Source organism: Pundamilia nyererei, unplaced genomic scaffold (genome assembly GCF_000239375.1).
Source record: "Pundamilia nyererei isolate P.nyererei 1_Seehausen unplaced genomic scaffold, PunNye1.0 scaffold00033, whole genome shotgun sequence".
Taxonomy (NCBI): Eukaryota; Metazoa; Chordata; class Actinopteri; order Cichliformes; family Cichlidae; genus Pundamilia; species Pundamilia nyererei.
In genome coordinates this window covers 654,622-673,234 of record NW_005187434.1, presented here as the reverse complement: position 1 = coordinate 673,234, position 18,613 = coordinate 654,622, and the positions used below count along the sequence as shown (strand labels likewise).

At 39.9% G+C, this 18,613-nt stretch overlaps 1 protein-coding gene across 2 annotated transcripts in view; it reads right to left on the bottom strand.

Moving 5' to 3' along the window:
• pebp4 (phosphatidylethanolamine binding protein 4) overlaps nt 1–18,613 on the bottom strand; it is a 52,797-nt gene that overhangs the window by 31,799 nt on the left and 2,385 nt on the right. For both annotated transcript variants that reach the window (XM_005729386.1, XM_005729387.1), the window contains one exon: nt 17,875–18,001. In XM_005729386.1, the coding sequence (XP_005729443.1) occupies nt 17,875–18,001 (127 nt within the window). The remainder of the gene's footprint in view (nt 1–17,874; nt 18,002–18,613) is intronic.

The following is an 18,613-nucleotide window of genomic DNA, read 5'->3' as shown; positions in this document are numbered from 1 at the left end:
AAGTGGAGATGTGAGGGCCCCGGGTGCAAGCTGGAGGCGGGAAAAGATTGAGCTTGCATTCTCTTGGGATTAACCTCCCACTGCCTGCTGTGATCACAGCAAAACGGCCCATTGAGACCACACCTTGGATGCCAGGGGGGTGCAACGGACCCTGAAGTCAACTGGGCACCTCGTTAATGGCTACTGGTCAGTTGCAGAAAGGAAAAGGGGGGGGGGGGCTGAATAATATACAAATTCTATACCTCTTTGTGATTTTATGTAATAGGAGTGTAAAGGTGATATTTGTTAAATTACATGCATGCCAATAGCATTGCATGGATATAGTATTTGCAAAGCAGGAGACGTCAAAGAACAAAGGCAGAGGAAATCTGGTGTCTCTCTGGATGCATACTGTATTACCTTTGAGTGAACTCTGCTGGGGATGAGAATCAGAAAGGATGGGTAATCGCTGCTCTCGTAGAGCCTGCCTGGGCTATCGAGCCCACTTCTGCTAACTGATGACACCACGGAGGGCGAGAGTAAGTTAGCGAGAGGGAGGGAGGAAGGAGAGGCCCCTCTGTGAGTTTACAAGTTCATGCTTTATCCCTGACCCAATCCCAAACTGTGTCGTCCGTGCAGCTGCCTATTAATACATCCTTCGCTTTATCCTCCCAGCTCTTCATTTCCTTCAGCCTCTGCGCACAGAACCTGTAACGTTTCATTAAATGGTCAACAGTGCTCACTGCTCGACCCCGAGCAAAGCAATGCATCGATCCCAAATCCTTGTTTAAGCAGCAAAAACACTTGAACTCATTTGGTAATTAACAGGTATCTGTGTTGTGATTAAGAGACGGCGATGGCTTAACAACCATCGACTGCAGCTTATAACGAGGTTCAAAGATCATTCTGTAAATACAGAAAAACAGGAACTGTAGAACACGACTGCAGAAGTAAATTTATCAGAGGGCAGAGAAAATGAGTCTCCACCTAATCAGCTGTTCTGTTCTTTGTACAACCAAACAAGATTAATGGCATTTTACTTACTGTGTATAAAACCATATCAAGTGAAGTCACAGAGAAAAGTTGAGTGGACTTTTACATTAGGGACACTGAGATAAGGTCTCCTTATAGAATCATGATAGCAGCGAGAGGGACAGACGGGTGAATGATGGGGAAGGTTAACAGTGGTAAGACTGTTGGGGTCAGAAGATGAGGTTCATACTGGTGACGAAGAGGTCAGAGGTCAGCCAGGCAGAAGTAATTGGATCCTTACCAGAAATATGTGGGACATACAGCCAAAGATTAGATGGAAAAGGAGCGCTGCAGCATTCACCTAGAGGTCGCTGACCTTACAGGTAAAGAGGCCCCTCATCGTCATTAATAGCAGCCCATCCCCCAATGTTCATCGGCAGAAGCTTGGGAACCTCATTTTCCTCACTGCTAGCAGCGTTTTAAAACCCTCTTCATAGTCAGCCATAGAGAGCACGCTGGTAATCTGCACCACAGGAATTGGGTGAAAGACAAAGAACATCAAATGATATCTTTTTTTGCAGCGATTAAACGGTCTTGTCATGTCTACAAAGACTCTAGGACCACTTTTACAGTTCACTTAAGGGAATGAGGTTGTTGAGCTGAATTATGGGTAATGTAGTATCCCAATGGGTGTTTTTTTGTTTGTTTTTTAAAATACAGACAATATATTTCCTTATGTGGCCTAAAATATCTGTCTGCCAGCTCTGGACTGAACATGGTTCTCCAATGGCAGCTCCGTACCAGACCATAGGAAGCTATGTGCCCGTCTACCTGCAAAGAGTACCTGTTGCCAGGCAGTGTCCAAAGTGTGTGATACGTGGTTTGGTACTTCAGCCAGACACGGAGAGGAGCGAAGTTAGAAAAATGAAAAGTGTCCACTGCAGCAACTGTTTGTAGCTGTCTGAGTCTTTAAAAGATTCTTCATTCATCCATCCAATTAAATCCAAATCACAACAGTCCCCTTAAGGTACTTTATATTATAAAGGAACAAACCTCCAATAAAAACCCCAATAATCAGATGACCCCCTATGAGCAAGCACTTGGCGACAGCGGGAAAGAAAAACTCCTTTTTACCAGGAAGAAACCTTCACCAGAAATAGGCTCAATGAGGGGAAGCCATCTGCCCAGACTGGTGTTGGCCGAGGGAGGAAGACAGGACAAAAGACACACTTTAGAAGAGAGCCAGAGCTTAATAAGAACTATTGATTAAATACATACTGTTGTGTAAACACACGGTGAGTGAAGAAGAAATACTCAGTGCACCAGCCCTATTGCAAGTCTGCAGTGTAACTAAGGGAAGGTTTAGGGTCACTTGATCCAGCCCTATCTATAATGAGCATGTCAAATCAACACTTCACCTCTTTTTCTGATTTATTAAAGCAGAGAAGAAGTTGTGAAATGCCACTTTCAGAATCAGAACTGGGTCTGGTTTTAAGGTGACCAACATCACACGTGGTGACATTATAACAGAAACAGTGTTGTTAAAAAAACAAAAACATAACTATAACACAAACAAAGTTCATCACTTAGCTTTTTGCATGTGCTTTGAATCTTCTCCTTAAACTATTACAAACAGTTATAAATAGTATAAATTCTCTGACTCACACTTGAAACTGACCTTTAAAGTCAGAGTTTCTATTTAAAAAACATTTGGTCATTTTGCTCTAATAACCTTTAGTACATATTTACTATATGGAAACATGACGCAGGTCATGTTTTTTTTTTATAAAACATTTGCACTATAAGATATTATTTACACTTTAAGATATTTAAAAAAATCCTTGGCTCCTCCACTAATGTCTCGATCGTAGAATCCAGAGCATGATGAAACTAGACAGACAGAAAACCACTTCCTAAAATACAGTTTTATATCTCTACATGAGGTCATAAAACCCACAAGGTTCTTTTTAGATTACATCTAAACATAACCTAAAAAAAACAAGACCTTTGCATGTTTAGACACAGAAAGTTCTTGGTTTAAGGTTAGGCAAATTTTAAGGTTGTGACTAAATACCTTACAGGGGTATGAACAGAACTAAAATATTGTCTCAGCATGCTGCACTTTAATTTAATGTTTCTTTTTTGCCTCACTGTAAATGCTCACATTATGAACCCACACATGAACGTGGGGTTTAAATAACTTTAACTACCAGATATCTTAGGTAGACAAAGTCAGCAACACATAAAGTCAATGCTTTACCAGAAGTAACCTGAGTCCTGACACTATTATAAACTCTGATACTGGTAATAGTTTACCACTCACATGGTTTATTGGCACAAATAAAGAATGCAAAGAGAACACCAATAGTTCTCTGTGTGTTCTTAAACGCCTCACACAGTGCGGGCTGCTCACTACCTCCAAACCTTCCTATTTTTAACTCAGCCTCCTCCCACACAGGAATGGAGTGTGAAGTGGCTTATAAATCCACACTTCGAGGAGCCACATGGTCAAAGCAAAGTCACATGTGGCTACAAACGCAGATTCTAGGCCTAAAGACAACATAGCTACTAGATGCCCGCTAAGTAGCTAAACAGATGAGTGAGCGAGCTATGAGGAGGTTGCAGTTCAAGGGGACTGAGTGGAATATGAAACACAAGTTTACATAATTGCATAATCACGTTTTCTGTTTGAGCATAAAAATATGCTAATATGGTATATTTGAATCTAATTAGCACATGGCGCAAGGCAATACGAGACAATGCAATTACATTCATAGCCTATAGTCCAGCTAATAAATGTTACTACAGTGTGTGTTATTCAAGAGTCCTGAACAATGTGCATTATTTCAGCCTCCAAAACCACAAATGAGCAGCTCTTGGATAAACTCTGGAAATTTTTAAATTCAGCCTAGCCTGAACTTTGTTTATAAAGCCTTGCACTTCTGGTGTGAACTTTGTAACTACTATGAAGCCATAGCTAACAGTAAGATAGTTCACAGTCTGATTGAAGCTTGAGGGGGTGAAGGAATTAGTAGCAGCCTAGGGAACCATTTCTGCATTTCTCTCAACACTGAAGACTTCTTTCACCGCACCATGCTTGCGAACACAGCCGTGCTCATGTTAAGCTTATTAGTCACCCTGGATGCGATCTTGCTAGCTGAGGCTTTCAACACTTTCTACTGGTGGTTTTACACACATACACCTACTCACTGTCATGAAAGCATTTCTGCAAATGCACATGCTCAGACACAGCAACAACCACTAACAGGTATTCTGAAGAAACATGGGGCCAGGTGCTTGGATGCGAGCATGAGATCCAACTAGTGCTAAATGAGGCAAGAGGGAAATATTTCTGTCATGTAGTTTGGCTGCCAAGAACACGCAGTCAAACGGGGCAAATTACCTCACTGGACTCATATCCGTAATTAATCTGTCAAGCATGTCGCACGCTGAGAGTCAGATCTATTTTACCAGCAAGTGCTGCCTGAGAAAGTTAAAGGTGAGATCACTGTAATTATTTCTCCTGGATTTGGAAATCTAAATCAAGCACTTTAAGGTAATTGGTGGATGAAAAGTAAAACAATGCAGATCTATTTTGGATTTGCTAATAATGTAAACGCAACCCAAAAACAGCAGGTTTGCACACATGATGTGAGATTTCAATTCTATAAACAATTAAAGCTCTTATTTAATCTTTATTTTAACAATCAAGTTTATCCTGGTAGGCACATTTTATTTATTTTAATGTTTGGGAGGAGATGAGGGGAAAAAAAATTAACATTACTGTTTTTGTTTTAACAGAACAATTGTTTTGGTCTCCTGTCATCTAACGCCACATGTTCAAGTTCTCAAGACAGGCGATTAATTGCGCATCGTGGTGGTAAAATAAATTGTAAGGTTACAACGGTTACACTTCATGATGAACCATCATGCAGCAGACAAGAGTCTGAAGATGTTGGGAAACATGCTGCCTTGAAGGGAGACTAGTTGTAAGCACTCTGACACCCCATTCCTATTTGGCCATCGGAGCTGTTAAAGGTGTCAGGGCTGTTCACAGGCACTGCATGTTTCACCAGCCAAGATGGCTTCCACATTTTTTCTATCATGATTAATTATGGTTTCTGATGGTAGTACAGTGAGAAAGTGTAAATTATTCCCACATTTTCTTGTGCCCTCCGTTCAGTCACTGTTGTGTAGGAAGATGCTATTGACGCCATTCATGGATGGCGACCAAAAGGCATCTACATGGGGTGGCAAACTCTTGTGCCTATTAAGGGGTGGAAGTGGTGGTGGTGGGGTGCTTGGCGTGTGGGCTGAACTTAGTCCAGACTGCCAGTTGACAGGGCCGGATTTTCCAGTATGGAAGAGTCTTGTTTCAGTGGGCGAAGCTGGGTGTTGGGAGACTGGGAGAGAGGACTGCCCAGGGCTTGGAAGCTTGAAACTGAATATTTCAAACAGACAAGCACCGTCTGTGTTCCAGTGTCACCAGCCCACCCGTCTGACAATCAGGTCCATGTCATCATGGGCTCTGAGTAATTCAGGGAGCACTCATATCACCTTAGAAGATATGGTGATTTCAGACGTCAGAGCAGTCAGCGGCAGAAATAGCACCGAATGATATTCAGCACGAAGTATGGAAGACAGTAAAGTACAGTAAAAATGTTCACCTACAGGCAAAAGCGTTAAAACCACAGAACAGCAAAAGCTTGGTGAAATGCAACCACAATGCTGTGCTTTGCTTTGAATCCTTAAGAAAATGCACAATGTAGTCTTCAAAAACACACACACACACACACACACACACACATATCCTACGTACCCACAGAAAATCCTTAGTTTTGGAGAACTGGTTGAAATAAAATAATTCGTCTGACAGATCATTTTGTGCGTGCTGATATATTTAGTGCTGTCAGAGAGGACATCACAGAGAATGGCACTTACATCACAATGCAAAAACTGTTATCAGAGGAGGTACAGGTTTATGGTTCAAGGGCTCGTCCATTCATAGAGAACAAGCTCAGCCTCTCTGCCTGACACACTGATAAAGACAGCACAAATAAAACAGCTCCACAGCTCCATCTTTGCCTCTCCCCAAGGGAATAATATATCACCCATCTGAATGTGGCACATATTGAATCATTTCCAGCGTTGATGATTCATTTGAATAAATCAGCCTTTTTTATTTTGCCAACTTGAACTGATAGTGAAATAAGGAAAACTGAAGTAACATTGTTAGATGTGAGGAAGGACAGGTGTTAGAGTGTTCTATAGGACTGGTAATCCTAATCCCCTTTCAAGCAACAATTAATGACTGCAGCAATAATCTCCGCATATATGTTCCTGCAATTCCTTTTTAACTGTCAACCATAACCTGCCTAGCTCACATAGACGAAATCCAGGGGGATATGTCGCTGCAGGCAGATAGGATCTTATCCTGGATTTGCATAGATAAATGCACAGCAATAACTCGTGCAGGGACAGATATGGTTTTGACCTGCGATGTGTCATCCATCTGACCATGCACTATTGACCGAACCTGCTCTCGGGAGTTTCGAAAGAAACCGCTGGGCCAGAAAAAGAGGTCCGCACGTTATCTGCATTAATTCTTAACAAATATCAAATATTTAAAGTGGAAAGAAATTAAATATGGAAGCTTCCCAAACAAAAACTTTCAATGTCTTCCACAAAAAAAGCTATGGATACACAGGATCAGCCTATCGGCAAATATGAAAAATCAGCAGCTTGTGCAATGAAAGGGTTATATCCGTATTCAAGCTAAGAGACATACTCTAACATACACAGACACAAATCCTGTTGAGCTGAGCTGAGCAGAGATACCCTACCAGCCCTCCAAGGCACAATTAGGATTTCACGGGGGGAAGAAATCTACATTCCTGCACACATGAAAAAAGTCCTTTCTCCCTCCTCACAACAATATCAACTTTTTACTCAAGGAAAAACCTGAAGCACCACTCGATAGGATTTGGACAAAGAAATATAAAAAAAAACAAAGCCAGGAAAAAAAAATATCTAAATTTAAGCTGCAGTTGTTAAAAAAAAATATTATGGTTGCGGAAAATCCAGTCCTAAGCCTCCCAGTTCCAATCAATTTCTTCTATTCTGCTTGCTATGAAAAGAAGCTACCACTCATAGTTTGTTTGAAGTGGAGCTTTGCTACGTTCAACAACATTTATCTGGATACCCTCAGCGCATGATTTTAACACCTGTCAGACATTTAGTCCAAGTACAAGAGGTCAAGTAGCTGTTTGAATATGAAAAGAGATAAACCAAAACAATACATTCCATTCCACGAGCCACAATCCTAATAAGTGCACAGATTCACGGGAACACAGTCAAGTCATTAGGACAGGAACATACAGCATGTTCTCTGTGAGAGTCTCAATGATCACTGTCTGTTGTGTCTTTCCTGTCCAGTAATATCTGTTATATTGTTTCGTAAGCAGCAAATGCATTTCCTGAAACCTATATCTGCATGTTAAATGTAACAACACAGTTCAGAGTTCTTCTTCTTTTGGGAAAAGAAAACATTTATAATGAGTCATCAGTGTTTTATTACAATCTAGATCAGCGGTCCCCAACCCCCGGGCCTCGGACCGGTACCGGTCCATGTGTCGTTTGGTACCGGGCCGCGAGAGTTGAGGCTCAGGTGTGAAATGTACGGTTTTCAGGGTTTTTATCGGTTTTCAGCGTTATTTTGTTATCGTTTTGATCGTTAACTCTGTTTTCCTGGGTCTTTTCACGTGTGTTATGAATAAATCTTCTTTTTTTCGGTACCGGTACTAGTTTTATTTTGTTGTATTTATCCGCGACACAAAGGCCGGTCCGTGGCACAGACAGGTTGGAGACTGCTGATCTAGATCATTAGTTTCATTGTAAATGATCCATTATTCAGCGACATAACAACACTATTACGCTCTTTTCATGCCGTGTTGTATATGATCTGGAATTGTGCTCTGCAATCAAATCTCTACATAAATGCATACAATTTAAGAGATTAGAGTTATAACAGTTACTATACTCATAACTGATGTGCCATTATCACAAATAAGTCGGCAACTGGTCTCATAAATAAGTTATTTGTAGGGCTGTTTGATATAACGATATATATCGGATGACGATATAAAAACGTCTATCGTTTCATTTTACGCTATCGTTTGTTTCGTGGTGTTGGAAAAACTCTTTACAGCAATATTTTTTCATTGTTTTGATGGTCACTGTAGTGGCTATATTAATTTCTTAAAGTTCTCTCTTTCTCTTAGGACGGACAAGCGCCTGTTTTTATGCGTTGTGGTTAGCAACAACGACGGTAAAACCATCGCATGTCCGCTTGTTTATGTTCCACATAAACCTTTCACAATAAAGCTCAAGATCCTGTTGAGACTTTTCAAAATAAACTGAATCACGTGAAAGACCAGATTATTTACGGATGAGAAGTAAAAGAGAGCCGCCAGGTGCTAAAAAATAAACCTTAGACTCAAACGTTAGAACAGGCTTTTCCCCGCAGCACGCCGTGTAATAAATACTCACAAAGAAAACGGCGGCTGTTACAACTTATGTCTAAAAATGTATAGTTTCATACATCGGTTAAAACACTCGACTCCAGCTACATGACGCGCAGCTGGAAACGCTTCCCGCAAGTCAAGCTGCCCGAGAGTCACAGAATTTACAAAAATGTTACATTTTTGTGATTTATATCGTTATCAGACGATAGAATTCTTATATCAGGATATGAAATTTTGGTCATATCGCACAGCCCTAGTTCTTTGAGTCATTTTTCAAGCTAATCTACCCAAACTAGTCAAGATTCTGTTTCTCAGGAGAAAGTATTTGCCGCATTGATTTATGTGATGTCCAAATAACCCAAATAACACAGTTTGTCTGCCTGTTTGTCACCATGTTTACATTTTGTGAGATGGTAGACACCAATAACAGCTTGAGCTGATTTAATTTAGGTGACAATCGGGTCATGGTTAAGGTCACGCCCTTTGGAGGGAGTTGTGCTCTCTGAGTGCTCTTGTTACAAAATATTTCGTGCCGTGTATGTGTGACAAACAACACCTTTTTTTTTTTTATGTGTCATCACTCTAAAACGACACACACACACACACACACACACACACACACACACACACACACACACACACACACACACACACACACACACACAGGCCATGAGTAACCTGTTTTTTTACCCCGTATGCAGATATGTGGTATCAGGTCAGCTACACTGCACCATAAAGGAGAACTTTAATATTCCCTCAGCAGTAACACTTAAAGGTTTTGTGGTCAAAGCTTCGCATTTATTCGTTCATTTTTTCCCCTTCCTCTCACCCAGTTGCGGCAGAGGGCTCTCCCTCTGCTGGAGGTTTCTTCCCGTTAAAAGGGAGTTTTTCCTTCCCACTGTCACCAAGTGCTTGCTCATAAGGGCTCATCCTATTATTGGGGTTTTCTTTCTGTATTATTGTATGGTTTTTGCCTTATATATAAAGCACCTTGAGGTGACTGTTGTTGTGATTTGGTGCTATATAAATAAAATTCAACTGAATTGCATTCCTAATGCCCCACTTCAAAAATAGTACAAGTACCGTGAGAAAGTATAAGCCCCTTCCTGATTTCTTGGTTTTTGCATATTAGTCATACTTAATGTTTCAGATCATCAAACAAATTTTAATATTGGTCAAAGATAACCCGTGTGAATACAAAATGCCATTTTTAAATGATGATTTCATTCATTAAAGGAAAAAACCTATTCAAACCCATCCGGTCCTGTCTGAATTTAACCACATCTTTAAAAAAAATGTTGACCACAATGTCACATTTAACTTTGACACACATTAAGCTAAATACCACGATGACAATAGATGGTCAAAGACTTCAGTTACAATGAATATCTCCAAGTGTAAACTCTTAGCTCTCCTGATGAGATCTGGCAACACTAATGCCCTCAGGCACATCCATAGAGCATTATGCCAAGTAAGGACATTAGCAATACTCAAGTTTGACCAGGACCTTTTAGTTGGCCGGCTTGTTAAGTGGTGTTTTAAGGAAAAAACACATTTTAACTGTCACAACTGATTCTCAGATTTGTGTCGCGTCTGAAGAAAAGGTTAAGCACATCATCTATCTGAAAATGCCCAAATCTGCAGTCAGGCATAAACTTGGCACCCAGATATATCATGCCATCACTACGCTTCGGTTTTCTCATTATCCATACCTCTTATGACATTCACAGAAAGAAACAAAGCATCCTGCCAACACCTACTCTGTGAGAGAGCTCTTTCAGTTCAGCTCAAAAGCTGAGAGCTCCAAACCTCCACACCACAGTGTGGGCAGTGCTGGCAGAGCCATGTGCCTAAGAACACTGACTGAGTGCAACAGTTGGACTAATAACAGAACAAAAAAATAAAAGTAAAATGGACGCACAGCGGGGACAGCCACAGCTCCACAGATGAGAAGCAGGTCGACTTCTGCCCACCTCCCTCTTTATGAGGAGCGGAAGGTGTCCACAATGCTTCTGAGGTCTTAGTGCCATGAGGGGCGGTGAGCTTGCAGCTTCAGCCACTTCAGGGTAAAGCAAATCACTTTAATATGTTAAGAAGATTAAGCTGGATAAATGTCTAGATACATTTTTTGAAAAGCCACGTAAATCTCTAGTGTTTTTATTTGGGGAGGGGCGGCATGTGAGTCAGTTGAGACGATCAACACAAACCCACCAAAACGCAACGCCATTGGGTGGAAAAATTGGGCTTATTTGAGATTTTGCATTTTAAGCTTCTTGAATCTAAGACCATCCCACCTCTTTCTTATTATTTTTAACACCAACCTTTGGGACAACAAAACTAGGAAAGGGGGGAGAGGAGAAAAAAACAAAAAAAACACTGGTCACAGTTTCATGTGCTCTCTCGGCTTAGGCTCAGCCGTCTTATCTTGCTTATGCTGATTTTATAGCTTTAATTGCGCAGGTCAATGTTTTCCTTGAGACTGTTAATCTGCTGATAGCATGTAAAAAAAAGAAATGCACAACAAAACCGAAAAAACAAAGGTTAAAGTTCAAGTTCTTTAAAATGTAGGCAGCTGAAGGCCTTTTCAGGATCGGTTTTCAGGTAAATCATTAAAGTCACATTGATTAATTGAAGCGAGTGCATACTAAATGTGGGACGGATGACTGACTTTCTTTGCTATCTTAAGAATTAGCAGTCTGAGGGTGTCCGCCTGTCAGCTCGCTGTGTTAGAAACACTGAGTGTGAAAATGAAAGGGAGAAATGGAACAAATAATGTAAAGGGATTAACAAATCATTTGCATAACATTTTCTCTGCTTCCAAACTACAGGGTAAGGAAATTGACATGGAAGACAGTTTAATCATTCCCTCAGATCAATCGACGCGCCAATGGACCTGACTGCAACGACAGCGAGCAGCCTTCTAATGTCAAATGCAACCTAACTTACCTCAAAAAGCAGTGAAAAAAAAGGAAAGTGTAACTAAACAAGTTGGGAGAAACGAGAAACACTAGAAGAACATTCTCCAAAAAACTTAAATAGAGTCTGTCTTTGAAAAGATACTTTGCCTGAGCCAAACATGTATTAACCTGTTTTTTTTTCTTCTTACACTCTTTCTCCCCATCTCGAGTTTAAGACAATAAGACCACTGGGGAGATGAAGGGGATGGCATTATGGAGAGTTAAGCATTATGAGCAGCCCCGAAGCTGTTCTTAAAGAAGGTGAATCAGAGGATTGGGACACAACTGTAACTAAACCCCTGTGCCGGACCACAAATGAGAAGCACAAAACATTTTGGGGAAAATGCCACTAAGCCAAGCTTCTGGGTCTTAAGTAAACTTCGCTTGATCACTTATAACTTTGCGATTACTTAGTCGTAAAACAAAAGAAGCTGTCCAAGAAAAGGGGGGGGGAGTCAATTACCTCAGTTTCACACATAGGCACCTCAGTAAATCTGTCTGGAAAGTTTCAAGTCTCTAGTCACCCTTTTTATATTTAAGACGCAATATTCTACGACTAAGTATCCAAAGGAAAGTTTCTAGTTTATTCTACCTCCGCCCCCCCCCCCCCCCCGCTGGACAGAACACATTAAGGAAAATGTGCAAGTTTCTCACTGTGTCAAAGCACAACCGAGTCGTCTGCAGATCTTACAGTGATTCTCTGGCAAATGTTAGGTTTCTGTGGCTCATATAAATAGAAATTTAATCTTGTATGTTTGTCTAAGTATCCACAGCAGACACACTTCCCATGCGGATTATGAATCTCTGAACAGATCTTGCAGTCAATGTATATGAACCGACAAGAGAGCGAGAGAGAGAGTTTCTGTGTGAATATTGAATAATAATGAGGCAGCACAGGTTCAGGTGGTATTTTTATTAAAGACCTGCTGCTTCGCTAAGTCGTCGCTATTACCTTTGCGCTGAGGCAAGTTTGAATCTAATTAACGAATTTCACAACTGTCGCCCATTGTCTTCAGTTGTTACGTTTTTAAAAATGAACGACAGCCTTTATTTCTCCTGCCAAGAAAAAATTTGACCTTTAAAAACAAACAAATAAAAAAAAGTCCAATCAATATAAAAGAAAAGTTCCTCTTAAATGTATGTTGGTAGGTTGAGCTGGCTTTAGATTTTAGGGCTTTGGTCAAACCGTGAATCATTTTCTCAAATTCAGCTTGCCTGCTTATAAGCCTGACCATTGTCAGTGGTAAGAGCATACCAGAGCTTCTTTAATCTGTTCTTATCCTCCCATTGATAACACAATACATTTTCATGGTAATTGAAATCATATTTTACTCACAGCCACTATATACAAGTACTGCTGCCTACGCTCTTAGAGCAAACGTAAGGTGAAGGAATGCCACGCTACTGCAACAACAGGGTACAAAGAGTAGTTAAAAAAAAACGAATATACTATCATTACAGTGGATGGAAAAACAAAGGAAAAGGTGGTAGAAATGAAAAATAAAAATAAGTAAAAATGAGATATACAGGTGTCAGGTACAGTCTACATATAATTTCAAATAAACTGTTCTTTGTTCTTCAGACTTGCCAAATGAGGGCAAACCTTAAACCTCGCGGCTTCCTGTATAACTACCTCTGTTTTCACCTGTAGCGGTCCACATGCCACACACATGCTCCGTGAGGTGCAAATTATTTTTCTTCTGTGCGAGGAGGTTTATTGCCTCACTTCATCGCAATAAATATGCATCATCAATCCAGTACTCCTAGTAGCACAAGGTTGGAATTCTTCCCCTCTTTAGAAGCTTGTGTGAATCATACATGTTGTGTAGTAATGGGCTGTGTCTGAATGGAGCGGGATACGGGTCAGCTTAACGGGGTGTTATGATGACAAAGGGGAACATTAGTTAAGGAAATAAACTCCCTGAATCCCAGCCAAACAGGCTGATTTTAATCCAGCAGAGCCAAAAACACCCACCCGATGACAATGAATATGCAATTAGATGGTACATGTTTCACTAACTGACCCTCAACTTCATATAAAAAGTGCAGGAAGTGCCATGTTGGTTCAGCTAGATGTGCATCTTGTAGATTCTCTACTGAATCAAGGCCATCACCTACGGAAAATAAAAACCCTTATCTCGCCGCTATCACATCCCCAACATGAAGACCTATCAGGAATCCTGCATGGGTGGACATGTAGGCTTTCCTAGGAATGACAGGGTCTGTTAGAGAGGAACCCCACCCTCGCTTTCTCCAGCATGCCAACACAGAGGAGAGTGGGCAGCGCTGAGACGGCAGCCTGCCGTGGGCACTGCCAGGCTTAAAGCTGCCCTGTCGTCATCAGAGGCTTGCAGAAAAGAACACTGAGATTCACCAAAAAAAGAGGAGGGGGATCGTTGCATTTAAATCCTCTCTCAACGCCCCCACATGTTTTAGCAAAGCATAAAAATCATTCACGGAAAGAGAGAAAGCGAAAAAGAAAAAAGATAGAGGGAAATAGAGAGGAAACAGCTATTAGCAGCAGTAAGCAAGCTCAAGAGATCATAGTGAGGCAGCTCTAATCGCAGTAATGGTTTAAACCCTCATTCCATCCACCAGATGCAAGAAATGTCTACCCAAAAACAAGGCTTTGAAATCCCCCATGTCTAAGAATGTGCCCTGTGGCTATGGTCCTTACTAAAAAAAAAAAAGAAAAGAAAAACAACTCTAAAACTGTCTCCAATTTTGGAGTAACTATGTGGTAAAGATAGCAGTCCTGTGGCCTGTGTTGTTTACACAAACTACATCAATGAAAGATGACCATCGAAATAAGAGTAAAAAAAAAAAAATCGTTTAAATAAAACGTACCACACATTAGCGTCAGTAATAACAAGCATGACAAGGCTTACGGATGCACAAAAGAACATCTAAAATAAATAATTGAATTAATTGGTTCATTAAAAAAAAAAACACAAGACAAACATGTCCTTCAGATTAAAACAAAATAGTCAAACTGTGTAACATTAGTGCGAGCAGGCTTTGTATGTCACTTATTCCTTAGTGCCTTTAGATCTTACATTAGTTAGTTGAATTAATAGCAGCCAGTGATATAGGTGTAGACATGTGCACGTATAAATCTTTGGTACTTCACTGGAAGTAAAAACAGAAGACCAGAAGTTTATCCGAGGGCTGAATTAAGACCCATGGGAAAGGCTTCTTACCTGCTTTTTAAAAACATGTGTAAGGACATGTATAAATGTAAAAACATTTTTTTTAAACTTTCCATAATTAAAAACAAAACGACTACAATAAATCCAATCTGCCTTGTTACAAATGGTCAATAAAGCCTGAAATAAACCAGGACAGAATTCACTTAAAGGCTCTCTTGTTGTGCCAAAATGCACGCCTGGGTGACCTGCAACACAGCAAAATATGCACAGTTTTAAATCCTTTTCATATAATAAATGCTTTCATTTTCACTCTTGCTTTACTCTTTCCTGTAAGCACAGCTCTATTTCAAAGGTTTTCTGTCCTCAGGCAAGTTTGCTGGTTCTCCAAAGAGCATTTATCTACATGATGAACTCACTATTGCTTTCTGCGAATCAAAACTTCCTAAAAGCATTTTGGCATTTGCAGCAGATATTAATATCGACTGAAACAACAACAGTTTAGATTTGAAATAGGACGACTTGAATTTTCTTTTTCTGAAATTTGGTTAGGAAACTTTTTAAAGCATAAACTTGAATTCTTCATAATGACCACCTGGTAAAGTGCATACACATTGATATTTAGCAACGGTAGCAAAATGTTACTTTAAAACGTGTTATACAGTGCATACAGAGAGCTGACTCGCAGACCTCTGATGCATGACCCACAGTACATAAATATAATTGACTGATTCCAACTCATCATGTTTATCTTGATACTAAAAGTAACAGGTTCCAATTATTTCTTCAAATGCTCTTTATACAGGCAACTTTCAAGGGTGAAGATAATAAAGATATCAATATAATCACGTATGTGGAATATGTGCTAAATTTGAGGAATGAATTAGGTTATAAGTGTAAAGTAATGACCTTCTTTCCTAATTGATCCCAATCATAAGGTGACTGCACTGTGTATTTTGTATATTACAACTGGAGTACAGTCGAGAAAAGCCAAACTATAATGACCAATTGCTTATTACTACTCATTGTAGCAATAAGCAATCTAAATATGTGTTCCAAAGAATTTACAGTCACAGAGGAGTGTTTTAGACCACCAACAGGTTCAGAGGTTAAAATATTTATGAAACTACGTTCATGTCAAACATGGGGCCTTCAGCAATCTGTACTCCGAGCTCTTTCTAAAATGTCTCCATTTGTCCTACACCGATTAGCATTTTACCTTTACTCAAGAGACTGTGCGTAATTCAGCCGTGTTTTCAGTTCAGTCACATGAACCAATGCGTATCCCACTCACTTCACACGGTAGATGCTTCTGAAGATGCAGAGAGTAAGCAGGATTTCTAAAAACACTCCATTAGCACACACGCCAGGTTTTCATAACACATAAGTTCAAAGTGGCGAACAGTAGCGCTGAAGTTTGGACACAGAAATCTGCAGTTTTTGTGATCCTTTGCTTTTGTTTTTGGTCATGAGCGCATATTTAGATTGAGGTTTATGGGACTACTGCCCATTGTGTTCTATTACAATTACTCAGCAGGCATGCATCCCGTCCCAGTAATGAAGTGGGTGTTACAGTGGGTGGATTTCAGCGGCCACTATTCTGTATTCTTGCTACCGGGTACAAGGGCTGTGTGGCAGAGAATAGCAGCAGCGCTGGCAGCATGGCACGGTGACAGAAAGCGTGGTGGACCAGCAGACCAACCGCAGAACCACGGGCGACAATCTCAGCCTTCAATAGCGTGTGTTTACATAAGTGTCAGGAGAAATGGAGAATTGAGAATTTCAAAGCCGAGCAAATAAAGTTTGTATTGATTTAATCTAACATGTAATCTGTTTTGCTGTCTGACACTGATTCAAGCAATAAAAGAGAATCATGTAAGACAGCATTACAGATAATACGACCATAGATCAAATGGAGTTTGGGCAAGAGAAGGGCAATAGATCATGTTCAAGCTAGACTGCTTAGCTCTGAAATTCATAAACTAGCTCCTAAATCGAGGTGGCTTTCAATTTAAGTTTTCAATTTACAGATGTAGGATTTTTTAGCGCTCTTTCTGTGGAATGGGTCGCATGTCTCTTTCAATCTGCTGCTCACAACTACACAGAAAATGATCCACTGATAAGTAATCGCATAGAGAATTTCACTACACAGATCATCTGAATGTAAGGATTTGGAGAGAACAATAAAGCATCCTCAGCTAGGTGCACTGTCACCTCATTTTCCATTCTTGCTTCAGTCTATTATATATAAATTGTATTTAGGCATGGATTGTTAATGTCATTTTCTTCTTACAAGCAGTAAACATCATCTGATTCATATTCAAATTAAACTTATCCAACATATTAAGGCTAACAAGAAATTTAAAGCTGTAGCTTCAATTAAATACTTGTGATTTAGGCTGGATCCTTCTCAGCTGTACTGATAAAAATCTTTCTCATCTTGTGTTTAGTGTGTTTTAAACTTGAGTTAAAACTGTTTTCATCTTAAACTTTATTAACTCGTGAAAGATATCATGCCAGAGATTCATTACTGAGAAGCATTCACATCTTTGTTTGCTGTCTGTATCAGCTCATTTTAATAACTGCCACTAACACCTAACTGAGGGTGGTGATTTATTGTGTGTTGCTTATGAGTTATGTATTTTTTTTCTTTTTTACATTTAGTCATTCAAAGACCAGAAATGAGGACACCAAGCAATATTACCAACTTTACAATTTGATAGTACAAACTATAAGTGCAGATACAACATAACCTTTGTTTGAGACAATTGTTCCTTGAGAGACTTACAAGTGTGGGGTAATTGCACCCCCCTCTGGTGACAGAGGCTGCTGCAATGAAACAATGACGAGTGCAGCTGTGGTAACAGAAGAGGACAGGGATACTCAAAAGTTAAAGTGTTCTGTGATACATATATAAAAAACACTTTATTTTAACTTATGATTTAGAAAGCTGTTATTTAAATTATGCCTCTCAGAAATGTAACGCTAGAGCTGTCCCACTTAGGTACACATGAAACCTTTTTTTATTCATTCCTGCCCCCTAGTGTTGGAAACAAGCATGTGCATATTTCCCACTTAACGCTGTCTTCACAGAGACAAAATATAATGTTTAACTTTGCCCCCAAACTATAACTGCTAGAATAATTCTGACCATTTTCCCTGCAGAATACTTTAACTAATAAGACAAAATGCTCATATTTAACAACCCTGAGCAGTGGAATAATTATTCTGTGGACACAAATACAGGATTAGAAGGGGGTATTTCATTGCTCTGACATTCCTTAAATGAGGTCTTACCTTCTGCGCAGTAGAGAAGTACACCTGTGGGGCTTTCCAAACTTGGCTGACTTGCTCTCTGAGGCTCTTTGGGATTATGAGGCATTCATAAATGTCCAGCTCTGGGTAGATCACCTCTAGTTCACCACTTTATTGAAGAGACATATTAAAATTAAACTAATTCTATATAGTTTTGTATTATGTTGTATTAAGGATGCAGTGAACAGATGCACATCGTAAGATAAACACAGGTAGTTTAACAAAGTGTATATAGCCTGCATACAGCTGTGGTGACATGTTTACCTCCACTCATTGTGGGCATAGATGTCATGGTAATTTGGGGGGTTTAATGATTTTTTTTCAACGGTTCTTTTTCCAGGTAAGAATGATTGCACAGCTTTCATCTTTAATGACTTTAAAAAACAAGAATCGGTGCACGAGTTTGAATTTATTTTGGATTTTCTCAAATCCACAAAGGGTCAAAAGTATATACATGCTACCCCACTAATATTCGTTTCAATGTCACTTTGCAAGATGCACCTGTAGCAGACACTTTGGAATAACTCTGCCTGGATATTTTAACACTTTTCTTACCAGAATAGGTAGAATTCATTTAAACTGATTGGTGTTCGGGCATAGGCTGGGCTTTTAAGCATAGTTAACCAATTTTCAAGGTGAGGTGAGGTGATGTCTTTGGGTTAAGGTTAGCCTGCTTTAGCCACTCCATATTCAGTTTGATGTATATTTGGGATGATTGTCC